The sequence below is a fragment of the Lissotriton helveticus genome, chromosome 4_1 (assembly GCF_964261635.1).
Source record: "Lissotriton helveticus chromosome 4_1, aLisHel1.1, whole genome shotgun sequence".
Lineage (NCBI taxonomy): Eukaryota > Metazoa > Chordata > Amphibia > Caudata > Salamandridae > Lissotriton > Lissotriton helveticus.
In genome coordinates this window covers 783,320,477-783,343,850 of record NC_136063.1, presented here as the reverse complement: position 1 = coordinate 783,343,850, position 23,374 = coordinate 783,320,477, and the positions used below count along the sequence as shown (strand labels likewise).

At 42.4% G+C, this 23,374-nt stretch overlaps 1 protein-coding gene across 2 annotated transcripts in view; it reads left to right on the top strand.

Annotated features, from left to right (window-relative positions):
- TTC39C (tetratricopeptide repeat domain 39C) overlaps window positions 1-23,374 on the top strand; it is a 497,992-nt gene that overhangs the window by 309,082 nt on the left and 165,536 nt on the right. For both annotated transcript variants that reach the window (XR_013610544.1, XM_078687417.1), the window contains exons 6-8: window positions 860-1,028; window positions 12,605-12,698; window positions 18,022-18,129. Coding sequence is in view for 1 of the 2 variants with exons in the window: in XM_078687417.1 (XP_078543543.1) it covers window positions 860-1,028; window positions 12,605-12,698; window positions 18,022-18,129 (371 nt within the window). In the remaining variant the exon portion in view is untranslated. The remainder of the gene's footprint in view (window positions 1-859; window positions 1,029-12,604; window positions 12,699-18,021; window positions 18,130-23,374) is intronic.

The window sequence follows — 23,374 nt, the reverse complement described above, 5'->3', positions numbered from 1 at the left end:
CGTCACGTTTGTGATGGAGTATCCATCCATCAAGATCTGAATCGGGACCTTAGCATTGATTGATTTTCTTCTATGATGGCACTATTACGTTATTGGTTGTGTAGTGTCTTTTATAGAATATTGTTTCTCTGATGGCTTTTCCCCCAGAAGGTTTGCATTTTTGTACTGTTAAGACCAAGACAGCCTCAATATCCCTGCAAAAACACATTACTATTGAGGTGATTCCACAAAGGGGCCTAAAAATGATGCTTCACACACACTGTAAGCACCGAGTTGGACCTCAGCTCGCAGCCATGGTTACATTTAAATCAACCATGCCAAAGCTCATCTTTAGCTGAAACTTGCAAGACCTTAATAATTGCAATACAAATTTTTATGCTTTGAAATCTCTAGAATGTGAAATAATATGCTTTGAAATCTCTACAGTGTGAAAGAATAGACCTATTTTAAGAGCAAGATAAGCTAAATGGCTTAGTTAGTTTTGTTCTTGGGTTGGTACTTCAAACTACTTCCATATCACAGCTCCTTAATCATCTCATGTTTATATGCCTCATATTGGTTTTATATTATGTTCGTGCCTGAACAGAAGTGCATGCTAGGATATAGAACATATACCATGAAACATATGTGGTGTGTATCTGTGTAGATTTTCTTGTATACGAATTTTAATACAAGGGTATTCATGTATTTCATATGGGTCACATGCAAGGCCTGACAACCTATTGCTGTTGATAAGTATTACCAGTAACAGTAAATAATGTTAGACTTACTTTGGTTTATCAAATGTGCATTCCTTTGTTGAAAGTCTTATATTGTATGTTGATGGCACTTAATCTATATTTTCCTTCTGCACTCCTAGGTTAGCTTTGTTGTGGTACTACACTGTGGTACGCCCATTTTTTGCTTTGGATGGGAATGACAGTGGTACAACTCTGTTGGCAGCAAAAGATATTCTTCAGAAGAAAGGAGATTCATACCCAAATTCGTCTCTATTTATGTTCTTCAAGGGAAGAATACAGAGATTAGAGGTATTGTGCTGTATCCTTTAGTCGCCTTATTTGTTCACAGCAATGGCTGTCTTTTACCAAATGCACCACTTAAGAACTGTTAACAATGACTTTCATTTTTTGTATTAATCCATGTTCTTGTTGAATGTTAGTTAACAAGCTGCTGTGTCACGTGAAGAACAGAAATAACCAATTACTCGCATGTATGTATTTATGTATGTGTGTATGTCTAAGATGTATGTAGCGCAAACCTAGGTACAAAGCAAGCGAGTGCTTTGCTAGATATAGGTGTAGTACATAAGAAGTAGGGAGGGTGGGACTCCTGATTTAAGTTTTGGTTGAGCATGTGATCTAGGTTGTTTTGCTATTCTCACACCTTCCTGTTAGACAATGAATTCTATGATTTCTTTGGAATGGTTGGTCATTTCATGCGTAGGCAGGAAATAATTTAGATATTTCTCGTTGTCACATTGGGAAGACTTACAGGTCATCCCCAGGTGTAGCCCCCTTGAGGCATTGATCCCTATGACATAGGTTGGTGGGCAAGGGATCTCCCAGATGTACTGTGCACTTGTTAATGATACTCCAGACCCCATGCAAGCACTGCATGGGAAGGTGGGAAGGATGTGGTTCTTCTGTAGGAAGAGGACTAGGTAGAAGCAAAGATGGCCCCCAAGGTTCTGAGAGTCTCAATGAGATTGTGGCTCATTCAACTTGTATATGTACACAGGGTGTACCATAGTCCCATGAAACTATGTAAAAGGAAATATGGTCTTGAGATGGATACTTTTTATCATACAGTTTAGGAGTGTCCCACTAGTCAACAATATTGAATTCTTATGTTTAACATTGTAACTCAGGTTGTGGGAAGGGCAGATTATACCAAAATCCAGAATGAAATTATTGAGCTTGATGAACTTTGGGGGGTGGGAGTGTTTATCTGACCACTAGGCTACTGGTGGCAATGGACCTGCTCATTCTAAAGCGAAACATTGCACATCACTGGAGGTCAGAACTGGTTCTCTCATTAGCAGTATGGACTTGTGGAGTGGACTGCTGTGCCACAGCACAAGAATTTGTGTACAAATCCAGGGGTTGTCCAGAAAAATGTAGCAAAGTATGGAGAAATTTGTGGAGCTATTCATAAGATAACAGTAGTTAATATGTTAATGGGTATTTCTAATGCCCAACATTTTACTACTAAGCAGTGGTCCTTCTGCACTGTAATGCTGTGTTATTTTGGTTCTTGTGATTCTTTTGGTGTATGCCTAAGACTCGAAAATTGACGTCATAAAATCAAAGAAAAGAGCAGCCGCAAGGAAGGCAGTCATCCTTTGTGGGGCCTTTAGTCTTGTTCCCAGCCAAAAAGAAGTGGGTAGCAAATCACCAGCAGCAGCTACAGAATCCACGCAGACACAAGTCCAAATGATGTTCAGTTTGCTAGAGGGCTGCTCCAGCTTATATTTCCAAAGTCAGGCCGTTTGACAGCTGCCTGCTGCCAATTACTGTCCTTGCATCTTTGAAGTTTGAAATTCAGCCAATCATGCTGCAGCACAGTTTCCCTGCTCAAATAGAAGGCTGGAAGGGTACTAAACCTTGATATACCTAATGCAGGGGTATCCGCTTCTGTTAAGAGGCGCAAGTTCAACTTCCAGTGGACAGGTCTGGCAGGAGGCTATTCGTATTACTCCAGAGAGGCTGTTAAGCAACAGCAAAGAATGACGTTGGGTGGATTGTGCTCTGTGGGCAGCCTCCATCCTTCATTTTGCAGCACCATTCTTTCACAAAAAATTGTTTTGCGAATACGGATGGCTAACCCTAAGAAAAGATTTTTCTGACGCATACTTCTAACTGAAGATTGTTCACCTTTAGAATATTCCTCAGGTGTCAGACTAGATTCTGAAGCTTTTCAGCAATGCTCCTGCACTTCTTTAGGTGTGCCGTGTGGCTCTGCACTGGCTCCATACCACTCTGGAAATGATGGAGTTGAGCCACATTTAAGTACACCTGTCCGCTCTACTTTATTGTGCCCTGCAATTTAAAAAAAAAACAAGAACAAGTGTACCAAGGAACTGTGTCCCCTCCAAAACGACAGGCTTCAATCTAAAGTGGTTACAGAAAACAGTTAGAGGTCACGGACCTGCATGAGGTGTGTGTTTTGTGTATGGGCATGACTTGATTTGATGAGACAAGTGCGGTCTTATGCTCCCTAAGGGGACTCAGGACCAGGAGACGAAGCTGTATGTCTCAGAGAAGCAGAAGTTGAAGTTCACATAGATCTTACTCCAGGTCAAGGGTGAGGCGCATCAGACTCTGGAAGCCTTTCTCATGAGAGGTCCTCCTCACAGTCGAAGTCCTCCAGTAAGCCTAGGTCATAAAGCGAAGTAGGACATATCCCCATCCTGCTACTCCTTGTTCAAACAAAAGGTGCAAAGACAGCTAATCTGTCTCCTACAGGGTCCCTAAGTACGAATCAGATTCCTCAGCTGATCTTGATGCACCCAGGGTTTCTCGGGCAATTGGCAACGCTGCAGCAAATTAAAGCATTCGAAGAGGCCAGGCTACACATTTTCAACACTTTTCCATTTTACTCTGATGTGCCTTCGGGCCCCAAAGATCTGCATGGTCGTCCAGTATGGTTATTGTTGGGTACTGTTGCCTTCCCTGGCTCCACGTGATCTTGTGGACCTCATTCCAGGACCAGTACTGACTCCAGTACAGATGTCTACAACTGTGTTGGGCTGCCACTCCTCAACATCCATGCCGATGTTGTCGATGTCAGAGGAAGAGACGATTCTGGTCCTGATGTCCGACCCTGAACCGACTTCAGCCTGATCTTGACCAGTTTTGCGCTACAAAATTACTAAAGCACAGTTGGTAGTTATTCAGCCTGATTCGGCACCAATGCCTCTCCCAGGGCGGCTGCATCACCAAATGCTCCATTACCTTTTTGATTATGATTCTGAACAAGGTACACTGCCAGAGGGAAATGATGATGGTAGGGCTGAGGATGGTGACCGTTTCCCTTATTATAACAATAACAACTTCTATACAGACCTGCAGGATGCCAGTGGTCTTAATACCGCCCCTGCAACGGGGTTGGACTCGCCACTTGGGCCATATACTGAAGAGTGTGTGTCATTTCTGGTTGTGGTTCAAAGAGGAGCTGATGTCCTTGATATACAGTTGTCTTCAGTACAAACCAAGACTAATGTTCTCACAGACATTTTACACCAAGGCTTGCCACATCAGAATCTTTGCTGTTCTTCAACAAGTCCCTCTTGGATACTTTGATGGGCACTTGGTCCAAACCATGCTCCTGGCTGCCAGTGAATAGGCAGGTGTCCAGGCGTCACAGGCCTGAACATTGGGTGTGTCACCCTGATACTTACCAATATATGTTTCACTTTGGCCAACTGATGCTGCTGCCCATACTTGAGACCTGATATGATTATATAAGGCATTGGTGCAGCGCTTGGGGTTAGTTTTTTGTCTCATGGCAGCTGTTAATTGTTTTCAGATTGCCACTTTCACGCATACAGGACGCTTCTTGTTTTACTACCACTCCACATGTGGCCGTACATGCCACTTCTTTAATTGGTATGTTTACACATGACCCTCTTATTTTATTTTGGGTTTAAAATTAGTCGTACATATGGCTGATCTCCTGCCACATTCAACTTGTTTACGTTTGGGGCATTGGTTTGTTAATTTTCATATACCACCCACCACCAGACGGGTACGGTCATTGTCAGCACCACTTAGGAAACTTTTTGTTAGCAGCGAAGGACGCTAGGTGGATGAGAACCAATATCATTCAATTTCTACATGCTGTATACCCTTTTCTCATTCTCCTCACCCTCACCATACTCGCTGCAAGGTTGGGAGGGTGCCTCTTTTTCACTTGCCCCTTCACTGTACAGCGCTACTTCATGTTGCCAATTACTACTTCTGCTATTGATTTGATTATCTATACATTGTGCTGCTCTTTACTTTTTCCCCTCAAACGCACGACACTCCATATAAGGCAGTGAGGTTATTTCTTACCCCCTTGCCCCTTAACTTGTAATGTTACTTTGTGTAGCCTTTTTAACGTTTGACACCTGCAGCGCAACCGTACATTTTGATAAAATATATATATTTTGACATTTCAGTGAGGCATTACTTTGCTGCGTTTACACACAGAATACTGGCATGTGTGTATGCTTCAAGTACAGTTTCCTGAACCGTGTGCTAATACTTTGAGAATTCCTTTATCTCTGGCGAAGTCTTTGTTAGCCTCTCACGGTTTGGGGTCTCGTTTCAATCGCGACTTTGCCCCCCCCCCTTTCTTTGGGGTGTTAACTACAACAGTCCACGGCATGTTCCCTTATCACCTTGATTGATCAAATCTATATACTTTTCATTACTTTGTAGCACTCTGCACATTCTTAGCATAGGCATTCAATTAGGTACAACCCCTTTTTTAGGATCTCACTTTATGCACATGGCTCTCGCCTGGGTACCCTTCGGGACTACATTTGTGTTTTCTTTGTTCCACCTGGTGATGATGATCTGACGGTTGCATTTCTTATGCCTATGCCATCGTAACAATTGTGTAAGATGCTATATAATCCTGTTGCTGCCTTCAAAAATTCTGTTGCAAAATACTTGTCGGCTTCCTGTCTGTTTTGGATATTACATCTCTGAAGAAGAAATGTGAATAACTGCGGAAAGAATAAATCACGACAAACACAACTTTGACCTTGCAGTATTTCTTTACTGGCTATACTTCGTGACTATAGGACATCTCTGTGCTTTGGTACTTTTCTGCTCTCTGTACAAACCAAGACTAATATTCTCATTATTTTACACCCAAGGCCTGGCACATCGAAATCCTTGGTTTTCTTAAAAAAAGGCCCTCTTGGATACTTTGATGGACACTTTGTCCAAACCATGCGTCTGCCTGCCAGTGAATAGGCAGGTGTCCAGGCGTCACAGGAACTGAATATGGCAACGCTGATTTTCTCACCAAGGGCAACATGTATCAATATTGGAAAAAGCGATTACCTAATTACGATTGTCTGCGAATTGCATTGGGAATCGCTAAAATCAGGGGGATGGTGGGCTGCTGACCACCTTGTCCGCAATTGCTTTTAACCCCTTCAGTGCTGATGACAAAGCCAGCTCGTCATGGGCGTTACCTGCGCTACGCGGATGACGAGCTGGCTTTGTCATAAACAAGCCATTTTTTTTTTTCAGCGCACAGCGGGAAAACGCGGTAGCGCGGTAGGGGTTAAATAAAGCAATTAATATTTTAATGCAGCTTGTTTTCCTTAAAGGAAAATGGGTTACGCTTAAAAAATAAAAATAAAAAGTTTTCTTTACATTTTTTTAAGAGCAGGCAGTGGCGCTGAAAAAATTTATTCGCTACCATTCCCAAAGGGGAAGGTGTCCCTTGGGGACCCCTTCCCATTTGCAAATGGGTTACCACCTACTTGAAGTAGATGGTAAAATGTGAGTGTTCTGCGACCGCAATTCGGTCGCAAAACATTCTTACAGACTGCTGCGATTCGGAATTCGGATGGGACGCCCTAAACTTGCCCCTTACTAATACCGAATTGATATGTATTTACGATTACAAATTGTGATTGGTAACATATTACCGAATCACAAATTGGAATCCATACTTACTGGTCGCAAATCAGGCCGTTTGCGACCAGTAAAATGCATGATATATGTGGTCCTAAGCAACCTACTGCAGAGAGCTTAGTGGTGCAAGTCTCTATCAGTAATGTTATTCCTAATTCTTTCCCATAACTCCTCCGGATAGGCCAAGCAAAATTAGGCTTTTGGGAAACAAATCTTCTCTTCGGCAAGCCTGGTGCTAAGATCGGTCAACACAGTTTGTTTAGTGGGGCACTGCACGCATGCCCTTTGTGGCATAGCTAGCAAGATATTACTGGTGTTTCCAGAACACTTTAGGGCCTCTCTGATGCAAGATGCAGCCAAGTACATATTCGTGCGGGCCTAGACACCGCCGGCAGTTCGGGGAGGACGGTTGATACCAAGCTATTGCTGTTCCACCAGGTGTAGATGCATTCCACAGGATTTTCACAGACCTGCAGGCTTCTGTTATTGTATGCGCGTTGATGACTTATGCCTCTTTGGCAAAAAAGCTGATTCTGCCCATACATTTTTTAAGGACAGCAGAGCTATGGCACACTCTCTGGTACTGTTGACTCCTGCCAAGCCGTTTCCTCATCAAAATTTAGGGGCTACGTCTGGTCGTTTGTATATAGACAGCTTCAGTTCCCCAAACCACTACAGCAGTTGTCAAAGTCCTTTCGAGGCTTGGGATGGGGGTCTGGTAGACATCACGCAGGCCAGCAGGAGTGCCAGTCCGCCCAGCCCTCCTCAACTGTGAATACTACCTCTAAGCTGCTGTAGTTGGCCTTTAGAAGCGCACACACCCATCTTGTAGGCAACAAGATTAATATTTTATTCCCGTTTGGCATCACAAGTGCTTCTTAAGTGTTGACAGAAGTGAAGGTGTGGTCATAGCAGACCTTCAGAGGGTGACAATACCAGTCTTCCCAAACCTCGATTACTGGCTGCTAAAGGTGAGAATTCCTTAGTCGTAGATTACCTGTAGACGACGGGGAGCCTCTTGACATCATTGTGGTTCACCGTCAACAAATCAAAGTCACATCTGACTCATTCGCAGACGTTGATATTTATTGGGATCTATTCTGGACACAGGTCTATTCAAGGCTCTGTTGCTGCCAGTCCAGGATATTCAGCCTGTATTCCTGATGTTTCAGTATTGGTCCTAGATCTCAGTGAGAGCATTTCTGAGGCTTCTGGCCTCTCAGCCATGTGGCACACAGGGGCTTTGCAATGGAATTATCGGTCCCAAGGGGCGCAGCACCATGGAAATCTGACAGATTCTCTTCAGATTTCAGAAGGGACTGCCCGCGATGTGCAGTGCTGACTGCTCACTCGCAATTGAGATAGTACAGGCCCCTCTCCATTCCCAACCTAGAGTTATCGATGGTAATAGATATATCACTGCTGGGTAGGGCAGGTCATCTGGGGAAGATGGAGATGAGAGGAGTGTGGTGACCTATCAAAAGCCTGGCTCCATATTAATTTTTTTAGAGCAGTGAGTCATTCATTTGACGTTGAAGGCTATCCTGCTGTCCATCAAGAGGAGGCTGGTGCCATTTCTCTTGGATATTACCACCTCTGTGTTATACTGCAAGAAGCAGTGCAGAGTGGGATCCTTAGTCATGTCCTAGGAGGCTATACACCTTTGGAATTGGCTGGAATGTCAAGGCATTTTCCTGATCGTACACCCCCTCGCGAGATCCTTGAATGCCAGCGAACTAGATCATTCATTGGCGTCTTGCGGATTACGAAAGATGTTGAAATCCCAAGGTGGTAAAGGACATCTTCATACAGTGGGGAGATTTCTGGCTAGATCTTTTTGTCACTGTCAAGACGTGCATTGTCAGTTTCAACGAAGAAACTCACTAGTAACTGCATTCTGGCTGGATTGGAACACAGGACTTCTATACACCTTTCCACCAATGCCTCTCCTGCCCTGAGTTCTGGAAAACATCACGATTAACTGGGTCAAAGTAATCCTAGTGGCTCCAGATAGGGCCGGGAGAATGTGGTACCCAGAGTGTCTGGGTATGAGCATCTGCCCTCCTATCAGACTCCCACTTCAAGAGGATCTCTTGTCACAGCAGCAGGTCAGGGTCCTTTACACAAACCTTCAAAATCTACACTTCCATGCATGAAGATTAGGCAGCAGCAGTTAACTGCATTTGATCTGCCGCCTGAAGTGGTGGATGTCATCCTTGCCGTTTCCGGTATCTTTTTAAAGAGTTTATTTATGCCCAATGCTTTAATAAATGCGTGGCCTAGAGAGTTTGAATATCTTTATTGGTTTTTTTTTTACATAAACTAACATAGTAAGTGACACCAGTGTCATCAAATAGTTGGATAGTTCTTTTTACATTGGTGTTTGCAATATAACAGTAAATAGTGTGATATCTAGTCTTTGAATTGCGTGGGACATTTTAGGAGCCCATGCTTCCCAAACAAGGAGTGGATAGATTGGGGGTGAGGGGGAGGGAAATTGTTTGGCTTAAGATAGTTTTGAAGTTAACCCTTGAAACTCCCCTGGGACACCGTTTGCCAGCCTGCAAGAGTGCGGGCAGGGAGTCTTGTCTAGTCCCACCTGGTGTGAGCTTTGAAAATGCTCCTGTTGTGTGGGAGCAGGATTTGGTTTCACTGCTTGTGCTCTTTCGTTCAGGGACACTCCGATTACTCCCACCTGGGAGGAGCAAGCAAAAACATCCGGGGGCCCTGGGACTCCCCCAGCGGCCCCCAGCATAATGTGCTATGGGTTCCCCATTGCCACTGTTGGCTAGGGAAGGGAGCCTGCATGCCCTCCTCCCATAAAAGGCCCCAGGGAATTGCGTTCCCGGACCCTCTGAGGCCTGAAGCTGCTTTCATGCTGCTGAAAGCAGCGTCAAGATTGGCCCGAGCGCTGAGGATTTGCGCTCACAGTTAGACTGGGAGCATGTGCTAGCTCTCTCCAACCCGGCAGCGCAGCTGGGGATGGAGAGATCTTCAGTACCCATGACATTTAGGCCGGCCTGAGACGGCCGGCCAGACCGTCATGTGCACTGAATAGCAGTGTCCAACACCCCCCCTCCAGCCTGTCATCACCATCCCCCCTCCCCCAAGACTCCACGTTAAGATAAAAATAAAACAATGATAAATATGGTTTATTATAATTTTATTTTTCATGCGATGCCATAGCGAAGAAGCCAACGCGGTGCACACTACTATTGGACCATTTGGGTTCCTAAATGATACCTAAATGTTTAGAAATTCAAAACAATTTGACAACAACTTGACTACATGTCTTTACATTTAATAGAAGACTGCTTCTAAGTATATACAGATCTTCACTGTGACATTATCTTGGCACTGATGTACATATGCAGTTATCAATGTTACATCACACGGTGTATGCAGACGTTGTACTTTAGATGAAAGCAAAGCTTCTGGACAAATCACGATGCATTTCGGGTTATTAACCCTTCTTCAGGGGAGCTGTAAATACAGCCATAGAGATAAAGTTACCATTGTACTGAAAAAGCACTATTTTTTGAAACAACGAAAAATATTTACCTGATTATATATCGGAGAAATAACAACATAACCACCTCAAATCATAAATTTATATGATCAGTCAAAATAATGCTTGTGGCCTGACCAAAAATTCAGAAGAAAAGAATAGAAAACACAGACATACACCTAAGAAAAATAAAACGATCATAAGCATGGTTTATTGTCATTTTATTTTTCATGTTTTGCAGCCGCCGCTGCTGCTGGCAGGGGCGACGACACTCCTCTGCCATAGCGAAGGAGCCGCAGCTAGTTGTGATGTCATTGCAAGAGTAGTATATCACTCTCTCTCTGATTTCAGAACCACAGTAAAATCATTTTTGTTAGCTGAAAACAGGCATTTCTATGTTATTGCTCTCCCGTCCACTATAGCCAGAGTGGGTCCAAACTGGGGTGGCGTCGTGAGCAAAAAACGATAGATTTAACCCAGATCTGTGACTAGGGGTGAATGTTTGATTTGTTCAGCATTCTTTCCATCATTTGTTCTTTTTGCTTATGTCGCCCTAAGTGGGAAGGGTATGCCCAGATGTGGTTCCTGTGCCATTGTGCCACTCAATTCAAGCTAGCCTGGTTGATGAGAAGTGATACCCCAGACTGGTCCCAGAATGCTTACTTAATGCCCAGGAAGGACCTGACCTGTTTGTTCGGGCAGTCAAGACTGATTTGCATATGTCTGGATCCGAACTGGGGTGGCGTTGTGAGCAAAACAACAATAGATTAAACCCAGATCTGTGACTGGGGTGAATGTTTGATTTGTTTGGAATTCTGTCTATCATTTGTTCTTTTTCTTTTGACTTGCCATGTTTGCATATTCCTCTACAATTCCAAAGAAACGTAGAAGTTGTTAGCTCTCTGGTACGCCCCCTCACACTCTCTCTCTCTCTCCCTCTTTCCAACACACCTCTGTCTCCTTCTTTTCCCTCATCATTAATCAAAAGACTTCCTGACTCTTGGATTTCCAAAATATACTTTATACAACCATTTAGAAGAAGTGTATTTAGTCGATCTATTAATAATCTGGCCGGGTTGGAATTCCTGATTCTTGATTTACAGAATTAGGATTTTAAGACTTTCTTCTGTTAACCTTACTTGCACCTACAGAAACCCACCAGTATGGTGCATTTTAGGTTTAGGGTTAGGACAAAGGTATTCACAAGAAAGGCACAACTTGTGGTGACATTGTGGTTGTGAACTTTGTAAGTTTTTGCAAACATTCATTCAGTTTGCTAGCCTAACTTTTGAGGTAAACAATGCTGGAATATGTGTTCAAATTGGGAATTAAAGTGTCCTGTTACCTCCATATATTCAAAGGGTGCATTCTAAAGTTAGTGACAACATGAAAAGCTGTTTTTCCTGTGGAAGTAAAAAAGGAAAATGTCCATTACCTCTTACCTATTCCTGCAGTTGTCCCCACTTTTGACAGTCTAAAGAAGGAAGTGTAGCAGTGAAGTTTCTTCTGATTACTACTACTGTGAGTTGCTTAGAATTCTGAGCCTTACATACCCTTTTGGAGAAAATGCCTAAAACTTGCCTTTTAATTTTAGTTTGTATTCTGTCTTTTCTATGTTAATATTTATGAATCATGTTTTAGATGTTGTTTTATGCTGGTTCTAATATTTTCTGTTTTTTTATATTGATTTTAGGAGTTTTGACAGACTGTTTGTAAAGATCCAATGTTTGATTGTACCTCATATGGCAGAGTGCCATCTAGAACCAATTGACAATGATGTTCTACAGATACAATTAATATACGCAATGACCAGAAATCGAAATCCTGACCCTTTTCTTGACCTTTAGAAGCTCAGTTAAAAAAAGCTGCTTTCATAGATCCTAAGACTCCTGTTTGAAATGTAAATTGCTATTTTGTCATCAAGCTACTCGGGTGTTTGAAGTCTTGTGGTCATGTAGTGTGTTCTACACAAGGTAGTTTAGGTCTTGAAGTGAAGATAACTTTATGAATGAGGCACGGTGTTTTCAAAATCATCCACAGGCAACCAATGAATGATTCAGAGCGTGAGCTTAATATGAACCTGTTTCCAGTCTGTATATTGCATAGCATAGTGTTATGCTTTGCACCCACAGACTTCTGTCAATTTATGTGTAAAAGGTTGATAACCTGAGGTGATGATTAAAATGCAGAGAAGTGTAGTCCGCAAGTGGTGATGGCATTCTAGAATGAATAGGCCTTTATACTTATATATTATCTTTCCATTGCATCAGGACCCACATAATTACTTAAAAGTAATTAATAAAGAATTACTTACTTAAAAGTAACACGTGCTTCCTAAATTTCAAACAAGCCAAACAAGATATTCCCTTATGCAGTATGCATTTGTTATCAGAAGTAGCTTTATCTGCTTAAATTGCCCCATTTTTTAATGTGTGCTCATGTCTTTTGTCTATTCTAGTGTCAAATAAACAGTGCCTTGACTTCTTTCAATACTGCTTTGGAACTAGCAACAGATCAAAGAGAGATCCAACATGTATGTCTGTATGAAATTGGTAAGCAAGAAAAGCACTCATACTTATTTATTGTGTTATACAATGCTGTCAGTTACCCAATTGACTGTTAATATTAAGGATTTAGTGGTCTGTCAATAATTTAGATTTTGTATGAAAATGTTACTTATCTGAAACAATGGGCCTTAAGCATTTAATACGTTTTATAGATTGAATGGGGACTATAACAGACTTTAACATTGATGGAAGATTTCCCCCATTTGATGCGTTGTCCACAAAGAGGAAAAATCCCATTCAGGGAGAATAAAACTACTGGAAATTTTGATATTTTCCCTACATATCTGGCCATGAGAGGAATTGCACATCATACAGTGACACTAGGCACAAAGAGATACCAACCCTGATGAAGTCCTCATGGACGAAACACGGCTGGGCGGAATTACATTTGATAACGGAATAAATAAAATTGGATTTGGAACCAATATACGACTCCTCACTCAATGATGGACTGAATCTGATTGGATAATCGATATTTTAGACTTTTTGGAAGAAAAGCCTTCATTTTTTTTTTTTTTTTTTTGAAAAACCTTTATTGTAAATAAGGTGGATACAATTACAGGCTAGCAAAAACACATCCGGCCAATATCACAGAGACGGTCAATGCAAATCAAGAAGTCGATACACATACCTCCCGCCTCCTAAAGTCCACATCAACACCCAGGATACTGTTGTACCATAGCGGCACCAGGATAAGAGAGGTTATGTTTTCATTTTTTTAAGGGTTCAGAGATAGAGCAGGATCCGACATCATACAATCTAGCAGCACCAGAGATAGGGGACATCGCAAATCAGGATATGCACATTTGGGACCACTGCAGGCGGGGCGCAGACACTAACGCGCACTAAACAGGATAGACAACAAACAGCACATTACGCCCTCCAATGCAGCACATGCCCGCCGTACCAAAAACGAGAAACTATGATAACATCCCCTACCCTGGCTTGAGACATAAGAACATCCGGTAAACTACCTACTACTCGGAATCCCAAAAAGAAGAAAAGAAAGAGAGGAAAAAGAAACCCAAGCAAAGCAAGAGAGAAAAAGAGGCCCTAGAAACTGAAAAAGGAAAAAGAAAAACAGAGAATACCCCCCACCCTGCACCCCTGCCTCCGGCTACGGCCTCCCCCTCAGCAGTGTGCCTGTCGCCCGCTGTATGAACCCGAGATTTAGAAGAAAGAGAAAAGAAACAACCACCCGTCCAGACTAAAAAGAACCCAAGCGAGGGAAGGAAAGAAAGAAAGAAAAAACGGGAGGGGAGCCCTCTAACAGTCCCCCGGCCTCCCCCTCTGTAAATATAGTATAGGGACAGAACGTAAAACACCTTCGCCCACAGCAATACAATAGGACAGTGCACTAGGCACAGGAGTAGCCCAACATGGCAACAATATAAGACAAAATGTCACACATCCCACAGGAATCCGCAAGCAGGAAGCATCAAAACGGAGGAAACATCGTCTATCCTTGCCCTGTCCCGCACATACTACGAGGGCCCACCTATCGCAACAACATGACTGCCACATCGCAATCAGCAAAGCAGAGCAGGGAAAGAGTATCGCAGGATGAAAACGTGGTTGGAGCAGTATCGAAGATACCAACGGCATGGTGTGGAAAGAATTCCAACGCTCAGGTCCAAGCAGGAGCCCACGGATAGTTCTAGACCACGAATGTCACAAACTGGGGATCTCTCGAGAGCCCGCGTCCAGAAGTTCAGGATATCAGTGCAGGCGCCATATTGTCACGTCCGGGTACGAAGTGAAACATACCACTGTGCGCCCACAAACCACTCGGGCTCCATAGTTCCAACACAAAGTCAATATCACCCAGCTTATCACACAGCGGACGGGCACCCTGCCCCAAGGTATCGTGTAGGTCAGCTAGGGCAGCCAGGAGATCACCAGGACGCAGTTCCACTCCATGTCCTCTTTGTTAAAGCTCCCGTCCTCCACAGGATGAAAAACAGGTCAGGACTCGGCAGCACGGATACAGCACTATGCCCTCCTCTCTACGTTCCGAGGGAGCACCATCATAGTCCGGGGCCGGGGCACGTGCAGCAGGGCATCAGGCGTCATGGTAGCACCAGCCGGGCACCCAAACAATGGAGACATGGCCAAAACACAGCTGCCGGGGGGGGGCCGCATTATTAATCGCGGTCGGGCTCGAATTCGGGATTCTCCCGCAAGTAGCGGGACAGGAAAGCCCACGGTCCTCGGCGGCAAGCGAGAAATTTCCAAAAAAGGGGACAAACGACCCAGGGGAATCATGAGGGGGCAATCTTCAAATCATGCCCCCAAGCAGAGAAGTGAGCGAATCGAAAATCGGCCGGTCCGAAGCAATCCGGAGCCGACCGGCCCCTCACTGTGACTGGTGGCCGTTGTTGTTGAATTAGTGGCCGGCCCCGCAGTTAGACGAGGTCCCGGTCTTAAAGCTGCCCCAGGCCGCAAACGCCGCCGTCCGTTTCTCCCCGTGTGGAGGTGGTAGAAACCCCGGGGACGCTCCATCGAGTACCGGAGCCGCTCCTGCGCCCGTGCGTGCCCCTTGTGAGACAGGATATCAGGCCGAAGGCACCTCCGGGAGGAGATGGTACACGGAGCCGGGGGACCGGGCGGCCATCTTCGATGCCGGCTTGGCTCCTGAAAAAAGCCTTCATTTTGAATTTTCATAACTTTGATGCAAACAAAATTACTTTATTTTTCAACACTCCTTTTTCATTTTTGTTTTGAAAAGTTTGCATATCAGGGTGGTTACTAAGCAGTCGTGTCACTAAAAGTTGAGTGCAACAAGGTGAATCGCTAAATAGGAAGTAAATATATACTTCTGTAATCCCAGAGGGGCTACACTGCTTTTGTGGTTTTTTTTGCTATAACAGTGTAGTTTTATCAAGTTCAAATCGCTTTATTCGGCAGAGGAGTATCCATAAAACGTACATAAATAAGGCATACATAAAATATAATTCAATCTCATGTATCCATCAGTGTTAAAATTCAGCGAAATACCATCTGGAAAACAGTCACCCTTAATGGGTGATGCAGCAATCTAAGAGCAGGTAAGCTAAACACTCCCCAGTGACGATACGTTTCCACTTGTACTGCATCTTCTCAGATCACCGCTCCTATCCATGAGAGTGGCTCGACTGAGTGGACCCTACTTAACGTTCAAAATAGATATTGCACTAACCCTGTATTGATTTCCTGAATCTCACTGCAGCTTTCAGAAAGGAACAGACACTATAACAAACTTCATAACTGTTAAAAACTGAAGCTAAATCAAAGCATTCCTTCATTTCCTGAATCTCAAGAATTTTAAAATTGGCTTACTAAATAATGGTAAAAAGGGTTTATAACATTTGCAAAATACAAAGTGAATCGTGGTCTGCTCTGACAGACTGTCACAAGGAAAAACCGAATTGGAGACCCCAAAGACCTTCCATCTTCGAAAAGCACACTAAACGCCACACAGTGTCCGCCCTGCGAGCTCCACAGGTACAAAGAATGCAAGATAATCTTGAACGGATTTTTTCTTAACAGATTCAGACTTCAATCTCTGCAAATGAAAAAGCTCTAAGTGATGCTTCACAAGCAATTTATCGGATTTCTTTTAAAGTGCAAGGTGAACCAAAGAGGCCCGGCATGCTCAATGCTATCAAATGTTTTGGGACATAGGCTAACAAAGGGATTGAGGATTCTCTATCCAATTTGAGGCAATCTGAAATGTCTCTGTTTACACTCGCCTCAATGTTAGCCTAAACGCTGACCCAGAATAAAAGAAGGGCCAACTTCGCCTTAACCGATATATACTGCAGCTTGAGTTCTGAATGGATAATAAAATGAGAACTGATGGGCAGCAAATGCATGAATCGCCTACAGATACCGTTTTCATCGGTTTGAGGAGACTCGGCGTTATGTCTCCAGACCCCAGCTCCATAAAGGGCTGCCGAAATGCATTGAGTGTTATAAATGTTCCGAAAGGGCAGAACAGAACCTGCAGTTTGCGGCATGCTGAATGCGAAATGGGGTGATAACATTAAGGCGTCAGGCGATCCCCTTTCTTAAATATAGGGACTATAGTGGAAAAAGCCCAGGATCTTGGGACCCTACTACATAATGAGTTGTTGACAACATTTGTTAACATGGGCTCCCATACATCGGTATTACATTTGATGATGTCCATTGGGATCCCATCCGATCCTGGTGCTTTTCTACTTGAGCTTTACCTGATAGCCTGAGTAACTTCCTGGAGAGTAACCTACAAAGTTAGAGTGAGATAATTTGATCCCTAACAAGTCCCCCAAGCACTCTTTCTCCACCTGGTATATAGCTCTGAAGTGATCATCCCATTCAGAACTCGAGACATTACAGTTCAAGAGGGGATTGGATGGAGCTTTTCTTTGCTACAATTGCAGTTTTTCACAGTTTTGCTTGATATTAATGTGCGTAGCTGGAATTGAGTTATGCTGTATTGCAAAATGTTAATACTGCCTGCTTTTCTCCTTTAACCATGTAAATCCATGAAAAGTTGAATGTTGTAGGAGAAAAATTATACTTACCTGTAACTTCAATTCTCCAGTATTGGCATGTTTCATAGATTCACATGCAACAGTCCCTGCTCTCCTGTCAGATCGGTGTAGGGAGGGGTGTCCGTTCTTACCTGTGGCTGTTGCAGGGCGGCAAACACTGAAACCGCCAGCAACTGCTTTTTAATGCAGCCCCCGCAGGGCCGCAAATGGTCTAGCTACGCCACTCTGTCAGATGTCTCAGGTTTTCTTCTTCCACCCTTGTACTATAGAAAATCTAAGTTATGGTGATCCATAGGGAGAGTGGACTGTAGTGCACTTTCACCAAACTGGTTGGACTTCGGGTTTTTGAAATTCGGTATTTGGACTACTAAATTGCAACTGTGTTCCAACTACTTCGATGGAAATTTTACTTTATTACTAACGTATAATCAAGCAACTTGTTAATGGGGTATGATTCAAACATGTGAATCTAAGAAAGACGCCAACGCTGGAGAACTATAGATACAGGTAAGTAATTTATTTCTTATCATCTGCCTCAGAGGGTGGTACATTTTATAAAATCAAGCCCTATAGCTTTAAAAAATATTGGTTATATATTATTGTTTAGAGTCAGCTAAAGGTGATGTTATGAGCTCTGTGCTCCATCTAGAAGTAAGGTATTAATCTTATAACAAGATTTTTATTAGTTGGAAAAACCATGTAAATTACTGTTATCAACCCAAAGTCTTAGGTATTCATTCTGTTTCAAACTAATCTACAAAATAGCAATCTTGATTTTATTTCATTTTTAGGCTGGTGTAGTATGATCGAGCTGAATTTCAAGGAGGCATTCACATCTTTTGAGAGGCTAAAAAATGAGTCGCGATGGTCCCAGTGCTATTATGCCTATCTTACAGCAGGTCTGTACACCTTTGTTGTCGCAGCTTAATTATATGTGTGAATAAACTGCGCCTTTGCATTACTATGTTTTTATAACCTGACTGTGAATTAGTGTGATAACTGGTGTATATACTTTGTGTGTACGTATTTCGGAAGTGAAGAAGCAACCACGCGTGAGTCATGCCGCTGCTATACCCCTGATTAGTAAACTATATCAAATAAAACCTCTGAAGTGCTATGCATACGGTTTAGGTCACATTATAAAAGAACGTATGAAGTAGAAGATATTTTGTTGCATTACTTTATCCATTTTTATTGCTAAAGATTTAGGGACTGATTTAGAATTTGGTGGTAACTGAAAACATTCAAATTTTTTTTTAGAAGAAATGGTATGTATATAGTTCAATCCACCACATATATTTTTTTCTCAACACTATTTCGACGATGTGGAAAATTCATCTGGTAAGTTCTATTAATTATTCCAAATTTTCTCCACAAATTGGATGATTTTTAATTATCACAGAGCTGTAGGTCAGGCAGCTTATGTATAGTGCCCTTGTGTTGTCCTGAAAGGCTATCTTCGCTCTCAAAACGCTTACATTTATTTACCATCCGTGTTCGAGCTTGTACTGTGCGGCTCAGGGTGTGTACTGCATTCAAAAGTCATCTTCCCTTATTTCTGTCTTGTTGGATAAAGAACTCTTAGTTATTTATTTTTTTTAGAATTAGTTAGGGCAGCCTCCCTGTGTATCATGTGGTGGACACCATTTTCCGTGGTGGTTCCTGTGCTAATGTTATTTTGTGCAAAAGGATACGACTGGGGCTGGAATCTTTTCCCAACATTTAGACACTCAAGAAAATGTGCCCATTTATGGGCAAGCTAGGTTTTAATGTTTAATTAATCGTGTGTAATACCCAAACCAGTGTTTGTGTTTTGGGAAATTAGCAATGTGTGGGTGGCAAGCTCTTTTAAGAATATCTGTACATAAAAGGAAGAAACGTGCACTCGAACTCCCTACCAACCCATTTGCAAACCACTTTACATATAACTAAGGCTTGTTAACATTTTTGCACTTGAGTGTACATTATTTGAAGTTATATTTTTTGGCATTGTCACATGCGAATTTATTATGGTGGCACGCGATCTCAGGAAAGTTTACCTCAGGAATGCATAACGTTATATGAGCTAATGACCTACCTCACTTGAATTAGGGCCCAGATGCATCAAACAAAAATCCTGCCCCTTTGCGACCGATATTTTTGCATTTGGGGTGCAGCATCCCAAATGCAAAAATCGCAAATTCCGAATTCGCTAAATTGCGATTACTTGCATTTGAGGAATCTCAAATTGAGATTCTTTAAAATGCATTGCATTAAAGTTTAAAAAATAGCGATTTCGCTAATAGGGCACGCAAATTACCATGAAGTACAACTTCATGGTAATTTGCAAATACTTTGAAAATTGCAGTAAAGTGCATTTTCAAAGTTTCATGTTGCGCGCACCCATGCCCTAAGGGCATATGTGTGCGCAACATATGTGCACAGATCAATTTCAGGGGTGCAACAGGGTCTCCTTTGGACACCCTTGCACCCTTGAAATCGCAATCTCAATTTGCGAATCGCTATTTGCGATTCGCAAATTGAGATTGTCTTCCCATTCATTCCTATGGGTCTCTAGGCCCATAGGAATGAATGGGGAGGTATTCCTTAATTGTGACTCGCAATTTGCGAGTCGCAATTAAGGAATTTTAAGAAATCGTAATTTTTTTAGCAATTTCTTGATGCATTGCATTTTGCGATTCCTTATTTGCGATTCCTTATTTTTCGCAAATAAGGAATCACAAAATGTATGCTTGATGCATCTGGGGGTAGATCCCTTCTGAGTTATCCTTCACTTGAACTCCACATTTGCTAGCGGGTTACTGACTACAATAATACACATAAATCAAAGACATCCATTTCTAATTGGGATATTGATTTCCCTATTTATAGAAAGACCAAAGCCATTGATTGAATGAACCATTATTGCAATAAAAGGGTTTTTAATAGGGACTCTTTTGATTTTAGTATAAATGCTGCAAGAATAAATAGTCATTTCCTGCTGCAGTGCTTCAAAGATTGAGTCAGATGGGTTTGATCATGTTTATTATTTATTTGTGGTTATAAATAAACCATCGGACTGAGCTAATAAGGCAGCACAGCATATCACAGAATACAAATGCCCTTCGTTTCACAATGTTTACATGCATTTAGATGTACATACCGCGGCGGCAGATATATAGATACATGTTTTGGGGGAGCGAATTGGTGTGCTGGGTTGAGGGCGATGGAGATGGGTTTTGTCATGACAGTCAGGAGAGAAATAATGTTGTGTGGGAGGTAAAGGAATAAAGATGAACTTCTCATAAAATAGATCCTTTTGCTGTCCAAGCTTTTATTCTCCAAAAGGAATAATTAATTCAGTGTTCAACATCCATTCAGAAAACACTTAAGCACTCCAGTCCATCAGAAGAACCCGCACCCTCGCTGAGTCGTTCTAAATCTCATTGAATAACTTCAAAGTGGAGTCAATAACTCAGCCACCTCAGCACTTTATCTACCCAGAGATAGGCCTTGTTCATGTGACCCTGAGGTACACCTAGTACCTCGATCACAAATATTTTTCTCTTCAGTTGCTCCTGACTCCGCATTGCTTTGTCAGCGTCCAGCCAAAATTACATGCAATCTACTATAATCTCTATGTCAAAACTCACCAGCCAATCCGAACAATCTTCCATCAAAGAATAGATCGGCTGAAAAAATACTGATTCACCTTCAATGCCACTTAACTGAGGAAAAGGTGCCCACTGCGTAATACTTCAAGAGCCTAATTTAATTCTAATTCTTAACAATGTTAACTCTAGGATAATTTGTTTTCAAAACCTTCCCACACTACTTCTTTACTGCTAACTGCTGTCTCGGAGTACTGCTAAATCTCAGTTTCTTCATTGCCAAAGAAGTCTACTTGAAGGTACATTTTGTTCAATATTGAATTTGGTGTTCATGGTTTTAAGGCTCTTGTGGGAAATTTGGCATTAACTTCACCCACTTATTTACTAGATGTCATTCTTGTTTTAACTGTGCTGAGCTTCTTCTGTATTTTGAAGCTATGACATGACTTCTCATGCAGGTTCTTGGCTCTAAGCGATATACCTCCAACTTCTCATGCAGTTTCTTGGCTCTAAGCGATATACCTCCTTTTTCAATGTTCCTTTCCTGCGTACATCTCTGAAAGGTCTGCGGCACATTCCTGTCCAGAGAATTAAAAGTTTCAAAATCATGTTAATGTTGATTGCTCTGTACAGTGAGACTGACTGATGCTGTTGGGCCTGTTTCCATCATCCAATGAAAGATGGGAACCATGGTGGCCCATAGTGCTGTTCTGTTGGTTTTGTTGTGTTGTTCTCCGGGATACTTAGGTGAAACACTCTTACTGCAAGTTGTGCCATTTTAGCCTCACATCGATGTCAGAGTACTCATATGAGTGAGGCTTAATGTGCTTTCAACAAATTGATCCCGGTTCTAGAAGTGAAGAGGCTCAGAGAGGATCTTAAGGACTTGTGCTAGCAAAGGAAAACAAAGTTATTGAAGCTTTGAAGAGCTGTGTCCTCACTTGCAGTGATTGCTTCACATTTAGGTTGTTCTTGGTACCAATTGTTGTAGAAAGCTGTTCCTGGTACAGCAAATCAATAGTGATGTTGCACTTGAAGTCACCTCTGGGACCATGCAATCATTTAGTACAATTGTCATGTGATCTAATTATCAGTAATGCTCTTGCAACATAGGCATAGTCATCGCGTCTTCAGGTATTTAGATCAATATTGCTGTTCTTGCATCATAATGCAACACATAATGAACTGTGAATTAAACTTCTAAAAATGTGGCTTAATGTAAATATTGTGGCATATTTCAATCGGTTACATGAACACAAATGGAGTAGAGTAACACCTGAGAAATTTACTGTTGGGACACCAGAAGCCCCCTGCTTGGCACTGGTGACCATGGCCCTTGCCTCAAGTTCCGCATAACAAGTTCAATAGTTTCATTGATTTTTCACGTCCATACACACAACAATCAAAGTCGCTGGCCCAGAGCAGAGCTTTGTGGCCTGTAGAAAGTCACCATGTCCGCCTTCATTTACTCAGCATTACTTCTGCTATCTCAGTGGCTGTAGAGGACTGCCATTGCTGGCAGGATGAGATCAAGTGTCCGGACATGCTTTTTTACCTGTCACCTGCAAGTTTGAGCTATCTTCTGACCTTTTATGTGTTTTTAAAATTGTCTGCCACGCCTTTGCAAGCTTGTCCTTCACTTTGTCCTTGCGTAGCATGGATGATGTGTATGTGTACTTGTAGTAGGCTGTGCGTAATGTGTCTATTACTTGGAGTCATACAGGAATCTACTTTGATTTCTTGTACTGAAGTGGAACCTGAGGTGAAGTAAGGAGGTTGGAGAGGGCGCCGGAGAACTACCCAATACGTCTGATTTCCTTTGAAATGGACCATATTAAAGTGCGTGGAGGATAAGAGACAAAGGGCACTTACAGTTTAGCAGACAGGTACTCCTCAAAAAACAATGGTGTGGAAATGTACCTTTTTAGGGGTACACTGGTGCAGGGTCACCCTTTTGTCCACGGGTTCAAAGACCAACAAAATAGAGATCGGCACTGGAGTTGGAATACATAACAAGTTTATTAATCACTCATGAGTAGGACAACATCCACACAGCACTCTCATGTGCTGCAGAAGGAAGTAGACTGAAATCACAAACCGTTGTCCCTTTTATGCTAGTTTTCTGCACTGTAAGCATGTGAACAGAAATAGGAAGAACAAGTTTTAGAAATAGTTATCAGCAAACAAGGGCAGATGAATAACTACATGTTCAGCAAAGTGGGAGGGGGAGCAGAAATGCTTATGGCAGCAGCAAATGATTGACAGTTAACAGGTGTATGGCAGCTACAAACCCTCAGCACGTACATTGTTTTTAGCTGAGTCAGGAAGTTTAACTATAATAGATAACACAAGCACAGTAAAAAGATGAGTGGCAGAGTATGGGAGAATTACGAAGGAAACAAAATGGACACCACAGCCAAAATGGCTGCAGCTTCTGCTAAGTAAAATATTACACATTTCCACAGACGAACCTTTTAGCATAAGCTAATAGATTTTCTTATGCTCCAAAAGTGGGAGGGGGAGCAGAAATGCTTATGGCAGCAGTAAATGATTG